Source organism: Notolepis coatsorum (assembly GCF_963971535.1).
Source record: "Notolepis coatsorum genome assembly, chromosome: 15".
Lineage (NCBI taxonomy): Eukaryota > Metazoa > Chordata > Actinopteri > Aulopiformes > Paralepididae > Notolepis > Notolepis coatsorum.
Window position 1 is genome coordinate 102245921 of NC_140179.1, and position 20299 is coordinate 102266219.

At 42.9% G+C, this 20299-nt stretch overlaps 1 protein-coding gene across 1 annotated transcript; it reads right to left on the reverse strand.

Moving 5' to 3' along the window:
* Positions 1–1997: 1997 nt before the first annotated feature.
* zcrb1 (zinc finger CCHC-type and RNA binding motif 1) lies at positions 1998–19556 on the reverse strand. The gene is made up of 8 exons (XM_084330102.1): positions 19423–19556; positions 18936–19031; positions 17228–17256; positions 17011–17122; positions 11744–11851; positions 10072–10184; positions 8343–8415; positions 1998–3899 (listed from the first exon to the last, which is right to left on the reverse strand). The coding sequence occupies exons 2-8, from the start codon at positions 19017–19019 to the stop codon at positions 3750–3752; spliced, it is 669 nt and encodes a 222-aa protein (XP_084186228.1). The 5' UTR covers positions 19020–19031; positions 19423–19556; the 3' UTR covers positions 1998–3749.
* Positions 19557–20299: the final 743 nt, after the last annotated feature.

Sequence of the window (20299 nt, forward strand, 5' to 3'; positions counted from 1 at the left end):
CGCAAGTGTAACGGATATGTGCCGCGATAGTGTGACTACGGCACATAGAAGTGTGTAAAACTCACTCCCCAGAGGCATATAAACCGAGCGCTTAGGGGGGAATTCCCTTCTTGGCGCAACGGTTTGTTATGTCGGCCCCGGTGCAGACGCTCGGGGTTCGACTCCCACTCGAGGCACGGTCGAATTTCGTGGCAGGTGCTAGGTGGCACCTGCTACAGTGGTGCCGTGACCCGGATGCCTTGGGTGGTGTGAGTTTAGGGGGGGTGAATGTAACGGATATGTGCCGCGATAGTGTGACTACGGCACATAGAAGTGTGTAAAACTCACTCCCCAGAGGCATATAAACCGAGCGCTTAGGGGGGAATTCCCTTCTTGGCGCAACGGTTTGTTATGTCGGCCCCGGTGCAGACGCTCGGGGTTCGACTCCCACTCGAGGCACGGTCGAATTTCGTGGCAGGTGCTAGGTGGCACCTGCTACAGTGAATGTAACGGATATGTGCCGCGATAGTGTGACTACGGCACATAGAAGTGTGTAAAACTCACTCCCCAGAGGCAGATAAACCGAGCGCTTAGAGGGGAATTCCCTTCTTGGCGCAGCGGTTTGCTATACTGGCCCCGGAGCAGACGCTCGGGGTTCGACTCCCACTCGAGGCATGGTCGAAGTTTCGTGACGGGTACTAGGACGTACCCGTTATACTGGTGCCGTGACCCGGATGCCTTGGGTGGTGTGAGTTTAGGGGGGGTGAATGTAACGGATATGTGCCGCGATAGTGTGACTACGGCACATAGAAGTGTGTAAAACTCACTCCCCAGAGGCAGATAAACCGAGCGCTTAGAGGGGAATTCCCTTCTTGGCGCAGCGGTTTGCTATACTGGCCCCGGAGCAGACGCTCGGGGTTCGACTCCCACTCGAGGCATGGTCGAAGTTTCGTGACGGGTACTAGGACGTACCCGTTATACAAGCACTTACGCCGCTCCTCCCTCCCCACCCCCGGTTTTCCGCACGCGCCGAGGCCGGGCAATTGTTCCCCCCCGCCGGGGGGATTTTGACTATGGGTGAATTCTGGGGGGGCTTGTGTAGTGATTGTACATAATTCACACAGAACTGTTGTTGGGAATATTAGTTCCCCCCGAACGATTCATGGTGTGGCACGTCCTGCCACCTGCATTCATTCTTGCTATCGAGTCAAGTACGTCGACATGTTGTTATACTGATGAATAATAAAGTAGTTACGTTCAGCTTCGAGACACCGCCTCCGACTCCTTTCTCTCAGCGCTACAGTATATATAATTCTGTTTTGCCTCAATATACAGTATATAATATATTGATGCAAAACATATTATTCAGCAGTGTGTTGTGTGTGCGTGCTGCGGTTGGCAGGAGCGCGCAACAAGATGTTATGTCTTGTGCTGTGCTGTGTGATGACAATACATTTGAATCGAATCTAATTGTGCACGCGGCCCTCGAGTCGCATTATGAGCTGGACAGGTGTCATGTGTGTGGTGACGTGGACGCGTATCTGCCATGCAGAGGCTGTTGTCAAATCTGAAGTGTCCGACGTTCTGACTCCTCCCCCGGCTACTCTCGTCTACTTTCGAGGCGAGCCGAAATCAATCTCGAACACGCCTTTTCTTATTGTGAGCGGCTGGAGCGAAATGATACGTTGTCGTCACGACGGGCTGCACGATGCCAACAGCTTACTGTACTTTACTTACCAAAGACCGACCTGATGCGCTCCCGTCTCCTATCTGTTTTTGCCTTGTTGTGTGGATTCGGCCAGCGTCGCGATTTCAAAACGACACACAATAATCACCGGGGAATCCCGTGCCCTCTGTGCAAGCACATGATTTTACATGAACAATAAGCCTTCTGATGATAAATACGTCTCTATAGCTGGTATTTATAAATGCTTGATCGTTCAAACACACACACACACACACACAAAGCCTCGTTCTATGATCTACCATTCGTCTGAAGAGACAAGAACAAGAAGATGGCCCTAAGAATAAAAAAGGTAGTTTTATTGACTAACAGAAGCAAGTGTATAGTCACAGCTTTTTACACATACATTGCATGACATAATGAATAGGTTCAACAAGTACTCTTGCAATAGAAGGTAGAATCCCAGTGTAATAATAACAACAACAAAGCTATAAGGATCAATCTGGAGGAACAGACCTTGTGTCACCATGCCTCCATTTTTAAACTCACTGGGAGAAAACGGCTGATTTATTGTCTCAAGCTTATTCCAAAACTGCAACAAAGGGTCTCACACAAGAGGGTTGAGTTACAGCGCCTTGGTTTGAATGTGTCCTCTGAGCAATGTCACCTGGAGCCTCACAGCATGACCTACAACAGCCTCAGAGAAGGATGAAGTCGTGTTGATGGATTGTCTCACAGGGCTGCAGCTGGAAACACAACTCACACAATACTGGTCCAACGGATGACATTTTGGTAAGAATCGGAGGGGGGGCTGGGGAGTGGACTGTAAACAAGAATTATTCAAAAGGAACACACCGGGCGGTCAGGTGGTGTAGCGGAGATTGTGCTCGTCACCAATGCAAGAGGCTGCGGTCTCGACTCCCGGAGAGTCAGCATTGCCTTGGCTCGGGCTGATCGCTATACTAACTCGTTTGGCTGAGTTAGGGGGAGGGGAGCCGTGGGTGGGTCCTGGGCGTTGTGGACAGCGACCCCTACAGTTCGGTCGGGGCGCCTGCACAGCGAGGGTAGGATCTGGAGAAAGGTAGTGTGACCTTCCACACGTTACACTCTCCCAATGAGAATCTGCGCTGCCAGGCTGGCTGCACATGCGTCGGAGGAAAACATGCGACAGTCTCCGGCCTCCCGGACCAACAGTAGGGGGGGGGGGGTGCGCAACAACCAGGAAGGGGGTTGGGAATTGGCATAACGACTAACAGTGGGATGGGAGAAAAATCGAAAAAAAAGGAGGGGGAAAAAGATAAGAAAAAGAAAAGAAAAAAGGGAACACACCAACATTATGGGAAACATGCTTACCATCTTTCCCAGAGTCAGACAAGAAGATAAGATACCAATTTCCTCTATGCGTTCTCAGGGATGTCCGATATTATCGGCCTACCGATATTATCGGCCGATATTGGCATTAAAATGTGATATCGGAAATTATTATTATTATTTTTTACATTTATTTAACCTTTATTTACCCAGGCAAGCAAGTAAGAACAAATTCTGATTTTATTTATTGTCAAAAGTATGCATAATGTTGTGTTAATTCCACGACAAGAGATATGTAATGTTAATTACCTGAAATTATTCAGTTTTGGGGGGGGGGGGGCCCTGCATATATCGGTATCGGTTGATATCGGTATCGGAAATTAAGAGTTGGACAATATCGGTATAGGTAAAAAAGCCAATATCGAACATCCCTAAGCTATCCGGCTACAAGCTAGCCTAGCTTAGCACAAATGAATGGTAGTGGATATGGACCACTAGCCTAGCTCTTGGCAAAAAAACACCTCTCCCGGTATTTTAAGCTAGGCTAGTGGTCCATATCCGCTTCCATTAATTTGTGCTAAGCTAAATGGTGTAGAAAAATTTGGAAGAATTGAGACACAGCACCTACTGCCATTCAATCTAAAAGAGCGATTAAAAAAAAAACTTCAAATTAAACACTTGGTTTTTGTACCACTCTCCTTTTTGATAATGTCTATCATTTACACCTCGGAGAGGTAGTAGCAGTGTCACTGCTGACATCATAACGTTGTCAACATCAGTCGCTGAGTTCCTCTTCGTCACTGAAATAGGTGCTCTTTTTGATCCTGGGTTTCCGGGGGTCATCTGACGTTGAGGCCTGAGCGTTGTCCTCCTGAGCGACGGACCCCTTCCTCCGATGTACGTCTTCTTCCTCCAAGCGGGCTTGCTGAGGAGGGCACACAGAAAAGAAGGGAGAACACACTCGCCATGTGAGTTAAAGAGACATTTCACCGGGCGGCTACGTGGTGCAGTGGGCAAGGCGCTCACCACGAATACTGGAGACGCTGGGTTCGCCTGTTCGAGCCCAGCGCTCCACATTGCTTTCAGTTTAGCTGGTCGTCCGTACTAATACACATTGGCAGTATTAGGGGGTGGGAAACTGATGGGTGGGGATCGGGCGTTGTGGACAGCGACTCCTACAGGTCGGTTGGTGCGCCTGCGCAGTAGAATCAGGAAGCGACGGGGGCGGCGCCCCTCCAAAGCGCAGACCCCTGACGCTGAAAGATCGCGCCGCGCAGGTGAAAAGATGCGACTGCTGTTACCTCGAGTACCGGAGGGGACTTGTGCTATGTATGACTTAGGCCACATTGCAGCCGGCTTGTGGGAGGCAAGAAACAGCGTTCGTGACAGGGGAGGGTTGAATTGGATGATACGAAATTGGGATGGGAGAAAAATAGACAATGGGAGAAAAAGTGGATAAAAAAGAGACATTTCACCGACTTAACCTAAATCCAATTGTTCTGTCGCAAGGAGGACATGTGATAATCAGACATAGAACTCACTAACATGTTAAGATAAGATATTCCTTTATTGATCCCCTTGGGGGAAATTCAGGCATCCTAGCAGCATGGGGGAAGGGGAAGTACAAGTATGGGCAGGGTAATAGTAGAAAGACATAAATATAGGCAATCAAATTTGATCTGAATATAAAAAGATGAGAAAAATAAACAGTGTAAACAAAGGTACAGACGAAGGTCTGTATGCCCTTTCGGTTATATTATACGCTACAATAAATATAGGCAATAAAGAATTAGAATCGGAATATATATACTATGAGTACTAAGTGTAAAGGTAAGCAGTATACACAAGGTACCCTAACTGGCATGATATACATCAGGGGTGGGCAACACATTTTTACAAGGGGCCACATGAGAAACCTGAACTGTGTCGGAGGGCCGAACCAATGATAACTTGAACTTAATTCTGCTCAATATTCATTATCTCCAATTGTAAAACTTGACCGCGGGCCGGAAGTGGCCCGTGGGCCGTAATTGCCCGGGTCTGATATACATGATACGTTGTCGTCTATGCAGGTTTTGGTGGTTAAGAGTCAGACACACTTAGTGGTCAGACATTCCTATATAATAGTTCTCGAGTTCTGCAGCCATTAGTTCTCCAGCTGCTGGCAGCAGTCCATGCCCACGGTTGTGGAGCCTGATGTGATGGCATTGAGCATGTTCTGTGTCTCGAGAGCCCGGCTGCGTGGAGCTGCGCAGGAGGCTTCTATACTTTAAGCAAGTGGCTTGTCCTTCCGCGTTCCCGTTTTGCGCTCTGATTGGCCACGCACGTTTCTGGTCATGAGACAATGTGCGCCAATCGTGGGACGGCAAGTTTTTGGACAGTTAAGCTTAGGCGCTCTTTCAAAGTTGGTTAAGGTTAGAGTTTGTCTTAGAGCATGGCGATAGAACACCAGCCCTGATTCCAAACTCTAACCTTAACCAACTGCGAAAGAGTCGCCTAAGCTTAACCAGTGATAAACTAGGCGTTAGGTAGTTAGACCCGGAAATAGGCGCAGAACTTGCCGTCCCACGATTGGCGCACATGTCACATGACCAGAAACGTGCGTGGCCAATCAGAGCGCAAAACGGGAACGCGGAAGGACAAGCCACTTGCTTAAAGCATAGACGCGCCCAGGAGAGCTGCATGGAGCTGCCCAGGAGAGCTCGACTCAAGGATTAAGTTGGTACATTTCATGTCCTGATTATCACACCTCGCACAGTGTTGAGGGAATGCATACCGCTCTGTCTTGGCTTAGAGTGGATCAGAGGCGGGCATGCAGCCTTGTAACATTTTTGTTTAATATTTATAAAATTGGTAAACCTGAGTCTTTGTGGTCAGAACTACAACCCACCAATACTAGACACGCAGTGGGTCTTCATGTTACTCTACCTCTACCAAGAACAAATGCACTAAGAGAACAGTAATGTATAGAGCTGCTGCAAACTGGAACTGTATACCTGTGTAGATAATGATGATCAGCAACAAATGTACTTTTAAGAAAAAGTTGAAAAATGCTGTTATGAATAATGAAATACAGTTGAGTTATTGATTTATTTATTTATTTAGTATTGTATTTGGAGCCTTTTTGTGTTGAGATTTTGAAGATATTGAGAATGTACTTAAGCTAAAGTGTTTATGTTTTTATTGTTTTTCTATTACTCCAATGTTGTATGTATCTGAGGGGTACAATTCCCTGACTGTATTGATAAGTATGGTATTATTAAACCACTACCTCTTGTACTTTAACTTCTGGCCATCCAGTACATGATATAGATATGATGAACACTTTCCCACCTGATGAAACGAAGTCCACACAAATGTACAAATCGAATATTTTATATAGCAAAGGGTATATACAACGTTCACTTGATGACATTTATGATTTGAAATGCACTTGTATGGCAAATGAGTATTCGTAGGTAAATCAACATTGAATGTCCAATCTCTGGTTACGCAGGGAGTAAGTATACAACCCGGTTCTTTAGGGAACTATAGCGATGGTACTTAAATGATTATAGCTGGATACACTAAGGGGGGGGGGGTCCCGCTGGTTGTAAGACAGTAGGAGGGGGGGTTAGAAGAGCCGCTGGCGGTATCCCATCTGGCCGACGATTTCTTGGGAGAATTCAGAGTCCTGAACACGATGCCCACAGAACCTCGGTCCGCAGATGAATACAGCTGGACCCTCTGGTGGACGGTAGCTGCCGGTCCACAACGGAGAGACGTGAGGCGACCTCACTGGTGTAGAGCGCCGTCTCACCTGGACTCCTCTCCGGGGGGTAGTTCCAACACTCAGCAGTGTTGGCCGTTATCCATGGAATAATCAAAGCACCCAAAGCATGTAGATAATCCAAGCCGTGGAAGGCTCGCCGTCGTCCGGGTAAAGTAATCCAATGTACAGGTCCACTCGTCCTGGCCCGGAGCTCCTCGGATGCAAGCACCACAAGTGGTCTGCCCAGCCTGGTTAAGACTCCAGATAACGTCAGGAACGATGGGGGTGCTGCTCACTTCATAACTCTAACCGAACGATGCACCATACATAATAGACTATTATTAGCTTAATAGAAATACGTCCAACTCGACGGTATAGTGCCAAACTATGACAATTCAACTATTAATCCACACGATATCTCAATGCCTATTCTGAGGCCAAGTAGGCCTTACTGCACCACACGTGCGTCGTGGGTGAGGCTTCGCGTCTGTTACTAGGTTGGAGGGTAAAGAACTAATGGACTAAAAGAAAGTTCTACTTTACCTGCGCCATATATATATATGCGCTGTGAACAAATAGTACCATTCGCATTTCGCCAGACGTATTCCTACGCGGAACCGGGCTTGCCACGACATGTTGGTCGGCACGATTGAACTTGAACCTAGGGGTATGGCTGCTGGCGCCAGGTTCTCGTCCAATGGTAGAATGAAACTACTATGGGCTGTTTAGTAGACTAAAGGGATATTCAGTGCACATTGTACAAGGAATACACAGGGGACATCAAACGATACACAAATACCACTAAACATATATCCATAAATAAATATATATATTCGGTTTAATCTGATCCTTCACAACATTGTAAGTTATGTGTTCGGACCCCAGGAAGAATAGTCTTTAGACTAATGGGGATCCATATAATAAACAAATAAACAGAACCAAAGCATGGGAGTGAAACACACTTAAATGTAATTGCATGCCGACTTTAACAGCCAACCTTTTTTTTTTTGATCCACTTTTTCTCCCATTTTTTCTATATTTTTCTCCCATCCCAATTTCGTATCATCCAATTCAACCCTCCCCTGTCACGAACGCTGTTTCTTGCCTCCCACAAGCCGGCTGCAATGTGGACTAAGTCATACATAGCACAAGTCCCCTCCGGTACTTGAGGTAACAGCAGTCGCATCTTTTCACCTGCGCAGCTCGACCTCTCAGTGTCGAGGAGTAACGCGTGGGAGGCTCACGCTGCCCCCGACACTTCCTGATTCTACTGCGCAGGCGCACCAACCGACTTGTAGGAGTCGCTTGTTCACAACGTTCGATCCCCACCCTTCAGTTTTCCCTCCCCGTAATACGGCCAATGTGTATTACTGCGGGCGACCAGCCAAACTGAAAAACAATGTGGAGAGCTGGATTCGAACACGCGAATCCTAGCGTCTCCACACTGGTGGCGAGTGACTTGTCCACTACACCACCTAGCCGCCTAACAGCCAACCTTTTGATAATGAAGAGCGCACGCAAAACACACACTTTAGTTTCCTGATAAACTGGTCCAACAGGAAACTACCATTGGTTCAAAATATTGAGATTGATTCAGTGTAGTTGTTGCACACTAACCTGAAAAGCTATGGCCTGACCGAGGCTGTCGAGGGCTGGGTCTTCTCCCTCTTCCTCGCTCTCTATCTCTTCACTGTGAGAAAAGAAAATAGGCAGGAGGGTATTAAAAAGAACACACCAACATTATGTGAAATGTGCTTAATACCATCAGAGTCAAGACAAGAAGACCCAGGTGTTGGGCATTATTTCGTCATAGTGCGCGCCGTGCACCAAATTGAGTTACTATACAATTAGAAGCGTGTGGTCACGAAAACACAGAGCTGGTGAACAATTATGGACTTAAAAACCCAACTGTTTTGGGCAGGGAAGAGGAGGCCTTGGACTGTCCATGGTGAGTTTTTGGAGAAGATTACGGTAGTAGATTGGAATAGATTAAGTGCCTTCAGGCGGCTATTTATCTCGTTTATGTTTATTAATGTACACTGTCCCCCTTGAACAAATTAAGTAAACCTAACCTAAACGTAGTGCGTTCCATGGATCTGACGTGTCAGGCTATGTAAGGGGTGGTGTTGCCAGTGGCCAGCGGTTCAGCAGTCGTTGAGCTGTGGGCAGAAGCTAGGTAGCTTGCAAGCTTTTCACGTAGACTCAGAAGAACGTATCCATTGCACATCTCCGCTGTTAGTGTGGCGTCTCTGTGTGCTTGATCTTTCCTTCTCTACATGGCTCTCCGTAGATCCTTTTTTACAGCAGACATTTTGACATGTCATAGGTGTGTGCCAGTGTGGACTATGTCAGTGACCGTGAGCCAGTAGTATGCACAATACAGGGGCTTGGTACTGGCACACCTATAAATGGAATGGACCCACTTTGTTTGCCCATCTATGACATGTCAAAATGTCTGCCGTGGAAAAAGTCTTATCGTGAATAAAGGCGGGCAGTCTGAACAGTGTGTTTTCACCATAGCACTGTCTCCTCCCTCACAGATAATAACCGCTAATGTGTCATGAAGCAAGACACTTAAAACGAACACTACAACATTATGGGGAATACGCCTACCGTCTTCTCCGGAGTCAGACAAGAAGATAAGATACCAATTTCCTCTCTGTGCGTTCAGTAGAAAGCTATTCGGCTACAGACTACCCCACAATGGTGGAATGAACTACCCACCCCAGTTAGGACAGCAGAAACCCGCCCAATCTTTCGCCGTCGACTAAAGACGCACTTCTTCAACCATTATCTGAAATAAAATAAAAATATCTACCCCTAACTAACCGTACTGTCATGCACTTGTCCTAATAAACTAACCTACACTGTAACACGCAACACTTTGGTCAACATTGTTACTCAGCTGATAAGAGCTGTGCCCTTCCTGATGACTTGTCGTACAGAACTTGTAAGTCGCTTTAAATAAAAGAGTCAGCTAAATGACTAAATGTAAACGTAAATGTAAAAACAAGCCTAGCTTAGCATAAATTAATGGAAGCGGATATGGACCACTGGCCAACAATACCTCTCCTGGAGTTTTATGATAGGCCAGTGGTCTGTATATGATTCCATTCATTTGTGCCGAGCTAGGCTAGCTTGTAGCCGAATAGCTTTCTACTGAACGCACAGAGAGGAAATTGGTATCTTATTTTCTTGTCCGACTCTGGAGAAGACGGTAAGCATGTTTCCCATACTGTTGGGGTGTTCCTTTAAGCCCCAACTGCACCAGTCTGAGCTGCTCAGTGGCCCAACAGTGTCAGACTCTGGTTGTACTGGTCCGTGGTGAAGTCAAGGCTGTACTCACATGTGTTCAGGCTCCTGGTGAAGTTTCTTCTTGTTCTTCTTCTCCTTCTTCTTCGGTGGTTCTCTCTCTCCCAGCAGGTTTTTGGGACAGGCGTAGCTCAGGTGTCCATCGTCCTGTGATATGCGACGCAGAAGGTCAAAACGTAAAGTAACCATCCAATATCTGGTGACCATTCTGCTCCAACGTTCAGAGAGATTTCATACAAATCCTCTCAGACTGTTATTTTTCTTCTTCTTGAATGAAAACTTTATTTAACAGATTGCAGAATGGGTACAATACAGTACGGCTCAATACACACAATTGTTAAGGGGATGCAGACCTGAGAAAGACGTTTGTCTTGTTTACATCAGGGTCCCCCATTTTCAATTCATATAGACATTTATGACATAGGGACATATAGGTCTTTAGTACTGATACATTTGTGACATAAACGGTATTCAAATATACAGTACTGTTACCCCTAGATCCTGACAGAGTATATACATATGATGGGGAGGGGACTGTACACCATCTCAGGCTACCATCACTGCATCTTAAGGAAGTTAATTAAATGGCATCCATGAGAGTTTGGAGGGGACATTATGTTCCATAACCCTCCCCTAAAACCAACCACCTCACAGAATATGAATGCAGAACCTATGAACTACTTTAAAGCAGATGTGCATTTCAGTATGTGGCTGAACTGTGGAATTCTCTACCGAATGATTTATAGAGTTGTACAAATATCTTTCAGTTCAAGAAAATGTATAAAGAAAGAATAATTGGACTTTATGAAGTTGAGGGGTAATAGCTTTCCCCCCCCCCCTCATGTTATTGTAAGTATTGGTTGTTAAATATGTGTAATTGAGAGACCATCTCGTTTTATTTTCTCATGTATTCATTTATTTGGAAGAGAGTGAGACAGCATGTATTAATGGACAATACATATAATGCACTGTAAATACACATGAAAATGGTCATCATCAGTCCCCAAACATAAAACAAATAAAATACAAAAACAGAGCAATATAAAAACATGTTAAAACAAAAGAACAATCATTTCCAAATACATGGCTACAAAGCTAAAAGGACCAAGACCATAAAGGTCCTGTATATGGTCACATGCTTGGTGTTCTAGAAACATTTTTATTTGTATTTTTTTACTTTGAGTTTAAAAGTAGTAAAAGTTGGACATTCTCGAATGGTGGTACTGTAGGTAAACTGTTCCACCACAACATACTTCCCTGCACTGACGAGACATTCTGACCCAAAGCGGTGCGTCTGCGCTGCACCTCACAATCCTCTCTAGAGGTCGACCTATATAGTCCTATGACCACGATCAGACTTCTTTTTAATGAATTCTCCCAGGGGAGGAGGACAGAGTCCGTGTAATGTCTTGTAAATCATACAGACCTGTTTGAATGACTTGAAATTGATTGAAATTATGATATTTAAGAGGCTTTTTGTCTAGGACCTTGAGGGCTCTTTTGTAGAGCTGGTTTATGGGTTTGAGGATGGTGACACCTGTAAAATACCAGTTTGTGTGACGGCACTCAATCTATTTCTATTGTTTTGAGTAAGGGGCAAGCTAAATAAGATTTTCTTCTTCTTGAATTGAGAGGTGCTTTTATTATGAAATTATAGTATTATTATTTTATGGAACAGTGCATTACCATGAGCGGAACACACTCACCCCACACTCGTAACATTTGGACTTGTCCGTGTAGTTCCGTCTCCGGATGAACTCTGTCGCCCTGCCGTTGTCGACGGCGATGCTTGCGCTCACTGTTCTGCCAAACAACTGGGAGACAAGCACAGGCAGGCCTTTTCAAGAAGCTCACTAAAACAAACTCAATTCAATTCACATCATCTCCCAAGTGGCAATTACTGCAACAAACATGTTGAAACAACAACAAACACAAACATGACTTAAGACTACAGACACTACCAAGACATCGTGGGAACAGGGTGGAAAGGAATCCCATCCTGAGCATGACATATGAGCAAAAGGGCCGCCGTATGAATATAGTCAATGGCAATGCACATCCATATTATGTTTTTTTTTTATAAACATACACATAAACATAACATAAAATTAGATATACAAGCATTAATTAACAGTACACATCCAATGAAATCACCATTTAAATAAATGTATTATACAAGATATACGAGATATACACCTAATACTTGCTATCTAATACCCTACACACATATGCTCTCGCTCGCTCGCTCCCCCCCCCCCCCGGACCCCCACTTGGATAATCCATCCATTATCATTTGCTCCTAACCAGGCACTACAATTCATATGCTAGCTTTTATTCTCTCCACCACTTCTAACCACATTGCAATTTTGGATTCACTGACACCTAAAATTCTTGCTGTAGATATTTCTAGATAAATCACATCGAGATATGTAAGAATCCAAACCTTCCGACACATTTTTTCCGGTTGAAACCATCGTGATGCCATCAGCTTTTTAGCCGCTGTGATACCAGATAAAACTAATCTCTTTAGCTGTATAGGGACTGCAAACTCAAAAACATCATTCAACAGCAATACAGAGGGGTGTACAGGTATATTCAGAATTAAGAAATTTTATAATTGCTGGGACACTTCTTTCCAGAATATCTTAACTGGTAGGCAATCCCAGTACATGTGCATAAATGTACCCTCATCCACATTTGTACATAAGGAGCATCTGGAGTCTTGTTTAAGTCCCATTCTGTTCAATCTTATAGGAGTCGGGTATGTCCTATGAATATAGTTAAGATTGATTTGTTGATGGTCCGGGTTACGTGACGCAATTCGAACATTTGCCCAGGTTTCTTGCCAATCAAAATTTATTTCCAGGTCTGGTATATCCCTCCTCCAGACTGAGTCTAGGGGGAGGATTCCATACGAGGACGTTAGTAATTGATGATAAAAATCTGATACAAAACCTCTCGATGTCTCTCTTTCATAGAAGAATTTGTGGCATCTGTGGTGTTCAATTGGTATCCTTAATGGGACTCCATGAGCCTTCAAACATACCAATAACTTTGCGTAAAAATAATATGTGGAACTGGTGAGATTACATTTTTTATGTATGTCTTCATATCTACAAAAACCCTGTTTGTTGAAAACATCTCCTAATGTGTGTATGTCCTGCTTTTCCCATTTAGGGTATCTTATAGGTTGTTTTCCAATCAGGAGTGCATTGTTATTGAATAGGGGAGTATGACTATGCCATTTATGTGGGTTAGAATATTTTTTTTGTGTTTCACGCCATATCCGGATTGCATGAGTAATAATGGGGCCAAATTTCAATTCGCATTGCTTAATTGATAATTTGGTGTATACCATGTCCTGCAGTCTATGTGGTGCTACTATATTTACTTCAAAATTTCTCCAGGATACTGATGCTTGGGAATCAAACCAGGTTGTCAGTGGTCTTAAAGTGTACGCCTTAAAATAGTGGTAAAAATCTGGAAATGCCATACCTCCGTCGGCTTTGTTTCTCTGTGCGGTGGATCTTTTTATACGTGGTGGTTTGTTATTCCAAATAAATTTGTATGCGGTAGAGTGTAATTTTTTCCAGTAACCATCTGGAGGGGGTAACGGTAGCATTGAGCTAATGAAGTTGATTCTAGGTAGGACATCCATCTTAACTATTGATACCCGTGCCTGTACTGAGTTTTTAAGTTTTGACCACCTGTCAAAGTCGTATTTGATCTTATTTTGGATTTTTATGTAATTGTACTTCACCGTTTGGCGTATAGTAGGGAATACTTCAACTCCCAAACATCTAAAGTGTTTAACCATTGGTATTTCTTCTGGAAGGAGTATATTTTTTGCAGGGGCATTAAGTGGAAGGAAAGCCGACTTTGGCCAATTTATCCTAAATCCCGATAGATTGCCAAAGTCATCAATCAACTTGAGAAGATGAGGCATTGCGGTGTTAGGGTTTTGCATGAACAGTATTACGTCGTCCGCATATAAACTAATTTTATGTTGTGTGCCCTTGATTGCGATTGGTTCTATGGATTGGGATTGTCTTATATATTGTGCTAAAGGCTCTAATGATAAATCGAATAGTCCGGGACTAAGAGGGCAACCCTGTCTAGAAGAGCGTGATACCGGAAAGATTTCGGAGGTGATTATACCTGTTGTAATCATGGCCGATGGGTCTTTGTATAATACTTTAATCATATCAATGAATCCTTTTCCTAACCCCATCCTTTCTAATACTGCCCATAGATAAGACCATTCCAACCTATCAAAAGCTTTCATCGCATCGCATGTTTATAATATGATCAAATTATTATTTTGCCAATGTTTTTAAACCTGAATCCTATCATCCTGTTGTGAAGAGGACATAATGTGAATTGGACATCAAACTTACCAGAACACCCATTTGTTACCATTTGACACACAATGCTGTGCATTCCAAATTGAAGCATGATGGGGATTGATTGGTTTGCACATACTTCCACTTTCAGAAAATAAAATTAAGCAGTCTAGTGAGACCGATATCTAAGGCTGAGACGATATGCCATTTGGAAGAATCGATAAATCGGGACCAAATTATCGATAAATAGATCTTTTCTATTAGTATATATAAAAAAAATATATGTTTATTTTGCAGCAATTCTTTGTCGTTGCCGCCATCTTTAGTGTTACAGATTTCCCTGTTCAAAACTACCAGTGATCCTCCACATGTTACAGTCTGGTCTCTGGATGTGATGGAGGAGTGCGCTGCATGTTGAACGCACAGTGCAGAGTTGCAATTCAACTGAATTTACATGAAATGGGGATGTTTTAACTAAAACATGCCACAAGACCTAGTATTTTTTTAAATAAAAATACCTAAATGTGGCACCGGTGGATCTCACGTGAATAGACCTGTCTCAAAACCCTGCCCCTTTTCTTGATCCTCCAATCACAACTGTCGCTTACCTCGGACAAACCAAGTTTGTCCGAGGTAAGCGACAGTTGTGATTGGAGGATCAAGAAAAGGGGCAGGGTTTTGAGACAGGTCCATTGGTACTCGGTAGTACCGACGTGATTTGGTCGGTACCCTTAAAAGTACCGGATTCGCTACCCATCCTGAGTTACCTATACTCAATCCATACCCTATTAACTCTGCTGCCTATACTCAATCCATACCCTATTAACTCTGCTGCCTATACTCAATCCATACCCTATTAACTCTGCTGCCTATACTCAATCCATACCCTATTAACTCTGCTGCCTATACTCAATCCATACCCTATTAACTCTGCTGCCTATACTCAATCCATACCCTATTACTCAATCCATACCCTATTAACTCTGCTGCCTATACTCAATCCATACCCTATTAACTCTGCTGCCTATACTCAATCCATACTGTATGAACTCTGAACTCTGTTGCCTATACTCAATCCATACTGTATGAACTCTGAACTCTGTTGCCTATACTCAATCCATACTGTATGAACTCTGAACTCTGTTGCCTATACTCAATCCATACTGTATGAACTCTGAACTCTGTTACCTATACTCAATCCATACTGTATGAACTCTGAACTCTGTTGCCTATACTCAATCCATACTGTATGAACTCTGAACTCTGCTGCCTATACTCAATCCATACTGTATGAACTCTGAACTCTGTTGCCTATACTCAATCCATACTGTATGAACTCTGAACTCTGCTGCCTATACTCAATCCATACCCTATTAACTCTGCTGCCTATACTCAATCCATACTGTATGAACTCTGAACTCTGCTGCCTATACTCAATCCATACTGTATGAACTCTGAACTCTGCTGCCTATACTCAATCCATACTGTATGAACTCTGAACTCTGTTGCCTATACTCAATCCATACTGTATGAACTCTGAACTCTGTTGCCTATACTCAATCCATACTGTATGAACTCTGAACTCTGTTACCTATACTCAATCCATACTGTATGAACTCTGAACTCTGTTGCCTATACTCAATCCATACTGTATGAACTCTGAACTCTGCTGCCTATACTCAATCCATACTGTATGAACTCTGAACTCTGTTGCCTATACTCAATCCATACTGTATGAACTCTGAACTCTGCTGCCTATACTCAATCCATACCCTATTAACTCTGCTGCCTATACTCAATCCATACTGTATGAACTCTGAACTCTGCTGCCTATACTCAATCCATACTGTATGAACTCTGAACTCTGCTGCCTATACTCAATCCATACTGTATGAACTCTGAACTCTGTTGCCTATACTCAATCCATACTGTATGAACTCTGAACTCTGCTGCCTATACTCAATCCATACCCTATTAACTCTGCTGCCTATACTCAATCCATACTGTATGAACTCTGAACTCTGCTGCCTATACTCAATCCATACTGTATGAACTCTGAACTCTGTTGCCTATACTCAATCCATACTGTATGAACTCTGAACTCTGTTGCCTATACTCAGTCCATACTTCTACAACTGTCTTACACTGTACTCATAACTACCTTCATTAAACCACTATACAATCTATAGTCAATCCATATAACACTGTATGATAGCAATGTACAATAACACTGTCTATTTAATCAATATCTGTAATATATATATAATATATATATATATGTACACAACTACTCTTATTAGTTAACCACTGGTGTATGGTTTATAACCAGTGTATTCAAACTTGTGCCACTGTATATAATAATGCTGTAGCTTACATACATTAGCTTAGCATTTACTCTGTAGCTCTGTCATATATACTCAACATATTCACATGTATACTGCAATGCACTTTACTGTTACTTCACAATCTGGTTAGATGCCAACTTAATTTCCTTGGTACTCTGTACTTGTACTATGCCAATAAATGTAATCTAATTTAATGTCAAACTTGGGTGTCGCACTGGCACAATGCAGTGTGGAGAAAGGTATGGCTACGCGGGACTATTGATAAGTTGACACACAGAGACCCACCTGTTTGTTATTCAATGCTCTTGAGCAGTTTTGAGCCGATTCCTTGTCCAGGAAGAGAACAAACGCTACTCCTTTGCTCCTGCGAGACTCTTTATCCTTTACAATAGTCACCCTGAGGAAAAGCAACAGCCATAAATGTACAAACGACCAGAGCCAGAGCAGGCGTAAGGTTTGTGAAGTTTGTTATTGATCAGCCTCTTGGGCGTTACATACTTACTTCACAACTTTTCCATATTTGGTAAATAGCTGAAATGAGAAGAATACTTCAGTCATACGGTAAATAAATTCTGGGGACAGGACACACAAGCTTACTTCAGAGAGGAGATATCATATTACCAAGGCCTCTCGTCTGGTAACAAATGTCTAAATTTAAACCTAAATTAAGAAATGATTCCGAACATAAAATAATGCAATATACTAGGCTCATAACTCATTTGCAGTTATTCGACTGAGTAGCCTCATTAATGTTACAACGTATACGCCATCTTTGTTTGAATTTTGCTCCAAAACATATCTCAAGAAGGGGAACTACGCCCAATTTGAGAATTCATACCTATGGTCTAAGACTGTTCAAAAATATTAGTGAGAACAAACAACTCTCCATAAGAGTAGCTCATGTTCAGGGCGAGCTCCCGTAGCTCACCGCATATCTCAGCGCTATTTCTGCGTCGGGGACAACCGTGCTCGTCACGGATCTGGGGTACACAAGTTCGATTCCCGGACCCGCCGTATTTTCTCAGAGTGTCTTCCCCTGCTCTACATCCCATTCAACCTGTTTCTGTCGGTCATGCTTGACCAGAAAAGCGATAAACGCTAAAAAATAAAGTAAAAAAAAAAAAAAGTAGCTCATGTTCAACTTTTCAAGGCCATGGAAATTACATTCAAAGGTGGAAACTTTCCATGGGAATATATGGGAATTAACAGGAATAAAATGGAAATAATTATTTAAACTACCGGTACAATAGACCTCACACAGGTGACATATTTTCCGGCTGCTCTCTAGTCTCCTGAATCTCCAGCAGCTGTTTAAAAACAGGAAAATCACTAGCCTAAACTAGCTTAGCATTGCAGATCAGGTCACCCAACGTCACCAGCATCAGTGCATTCTCTGCAACATCTGGTCATTTAGTGTTGGCAATTCAAAATTTTAAATTTTAAATGTTTAATGTATGTGGTGCATTTTATCACATTTTACCCATTCACTCACACACCGATGGCGGAAGCAACCATGCAAGGTGCCACCCTGCTCATCAAGAGCAATTATGGGTTAAGTGTCTTGCTCAAGAACACTTAAGACACGTTGCCCGGGAGGAGCAGGAATCAAACAGAGAACCTCCGGATTACCAGACGACTGCTCTACCTCCTGAGCTACTGTCGCCCCCAAAATTGGTGAAACGCAATTTTCCCATTAACCCCACATGCAGTATCAAGGACAAAATTACTGGTAAACAAGGAAAAGATTCATTTTGTGTAGAAAAAAAAGGCACCTGGGCTTGACATGAGAGATCTATACTACTTATAACTTTCTCTTGGTCATTTCCTGGTTGTTAGACAATGTAAATACTTCACCTACAAACATTATAATGTTCAGACAGCACAGAGAGATTCACTGAAGAAGATTTTTTTTAAAGATGCATAGGTTCACAAAAATTGGAAAAGCTATAGCATTTATTCCAACCAAATTCCCTTTGATCTTCTTTGATTGGTTAGAAGGGGCACACCTCTGAAACTTTAGAATGGAATATCTCTGCACTGCTGCTACTCTGGTCAATGAAACCCGCTCACAGTAGACTGTGAGTCGGTGTGTCCACGTTAAGATATTTGAGCAAAATTCTAACAACAATATCTGTGATCGGAATATAATCTAGGTTTAATTAGGCTGCATGCCATTTTTAATATATATTTTTTAAATAAAATGAGAATACCTTGTGCAAGTCATTGTTGGTCAGAGAGAAAGGCAGGTTGGACACGTATACAGTGCTTTTGCTTGGTGCCAAACCCCCACTCATATTGGTTTTCTCCTGACAAAGAGATGAACACAGTTAGAGAGATGACTATTAGCAAACACAGCAACCAGCTAGCCACCTGAAACACAACAACATCTCCATGAGTGTTGAGCATGAAAATATAGGTTAGTCCACTGTGCTCAACCACATAGTGTGAGGTTGGGTGGAAATACCATAGGCCAGAAAACAAATGTTCACCAAATAAGTAATTTAATTTCACATCTTTAAATTAACGTCGTGCCCAATTGTTCACACTGGTGATGTCGAAGGTTCGAGTTCACAACACAGTCTTGCTTTGTCTGAGAAAGGTGTTCATGTTGATATTGATTTCCATTCCTGCTGGTTATGTTACCAAAAGTTATCCTCACACTAACTGCCAATTAAATCGATTAAACAAACGACTTACCTACAGCACCATTATTATGACGTTACTACTTAGTTTAGAATGACACGATGGAGAACATAAATAGCCAACGTTGGTCAATAATACGATATGAATAACGTTAGCTGGCGTTATGTTTAACACCCTATGAAAAAGGCGACAAACAAACGACACTGTATGCGTCGCAGGATAATGACGACGTCGATTTCATCCAATGGATAACCGCCTTCCATGCAGCTTCCGGAAAGGCGCGTTCTCGTTCTCCCTCCTAACCTCGTTCCCAGCTTTATCTCCCTCCACAGTTCTGCCTGCTGTGATGTATGGCGTGATTCTTTTCCCGTAGCCTATGTTTGCGAAGACGCTCTCTGATTGGCTAGCCGCGTACAGCGAAGACCCTCTCTGATTGGTTTAGCGCCGAAGGGTCTCTTCCGCCTTGTACATATTCTCTGCTTCAAAGTGGTTATGCTTTGATCTTTATGTTGGATTTCAGAATGGGTTTAGAAATGGCAGGTCTACAATGGAATCAGTAGCTGTTCTAGATCAGGACATTAGACAGGCTTTTGACAATCACTTACACTTAGTAGTGATAAGTGTATTTTTGGATATTGAGAAGGCCAGTGGAGGTTTCTCTATGACAACACGTGAAACACAAATTCACTCATAATTCATAATTATTATTAATTTACATATACATATATATATATATATAAAAAAAAAAAATATATATATATATATATATATATATTTTTTTTTAATTATTATTATTATTTTATTATTATAAATGTTTTCCTCTGTAAAAAAAAATGCCAGTGAATTTTTTTTTCTTCAAAAATGGCCAAAATTGACAGCTCTGAGCAGGCCTGCACTGCAGTATTGCCTGCAGTAATTATTCGTGAAGAAA

What these genes read in the sequence shown, in the direction of transcription:
- zcrb1 (XM_084330102.1), bottom strand. Translation starts at nt 19,019, where the DNA reads ATGAGTGGGGGTTTGGCACCAAGCAAAAGCACTGTATACGTGTCCAAC. An exon ending in CCAAATGTTACGAGTGTGGG is followed by an intron (nt 10,185 to 11,743) that starts GTGAGTGTGTTC and finishes CGCATATCACAG; the next exon opens with GACGATGGACACCTGAGCTA. An exon ending in CACCAGGAGCCTGAACACAT is followed by an intron (nt 8,416 to 10,071) that starts GTGAGTACAGCC and finishes CTTTTCTCACAG; the next exon opens with TGAAGAGATAGAGAGCGAGG.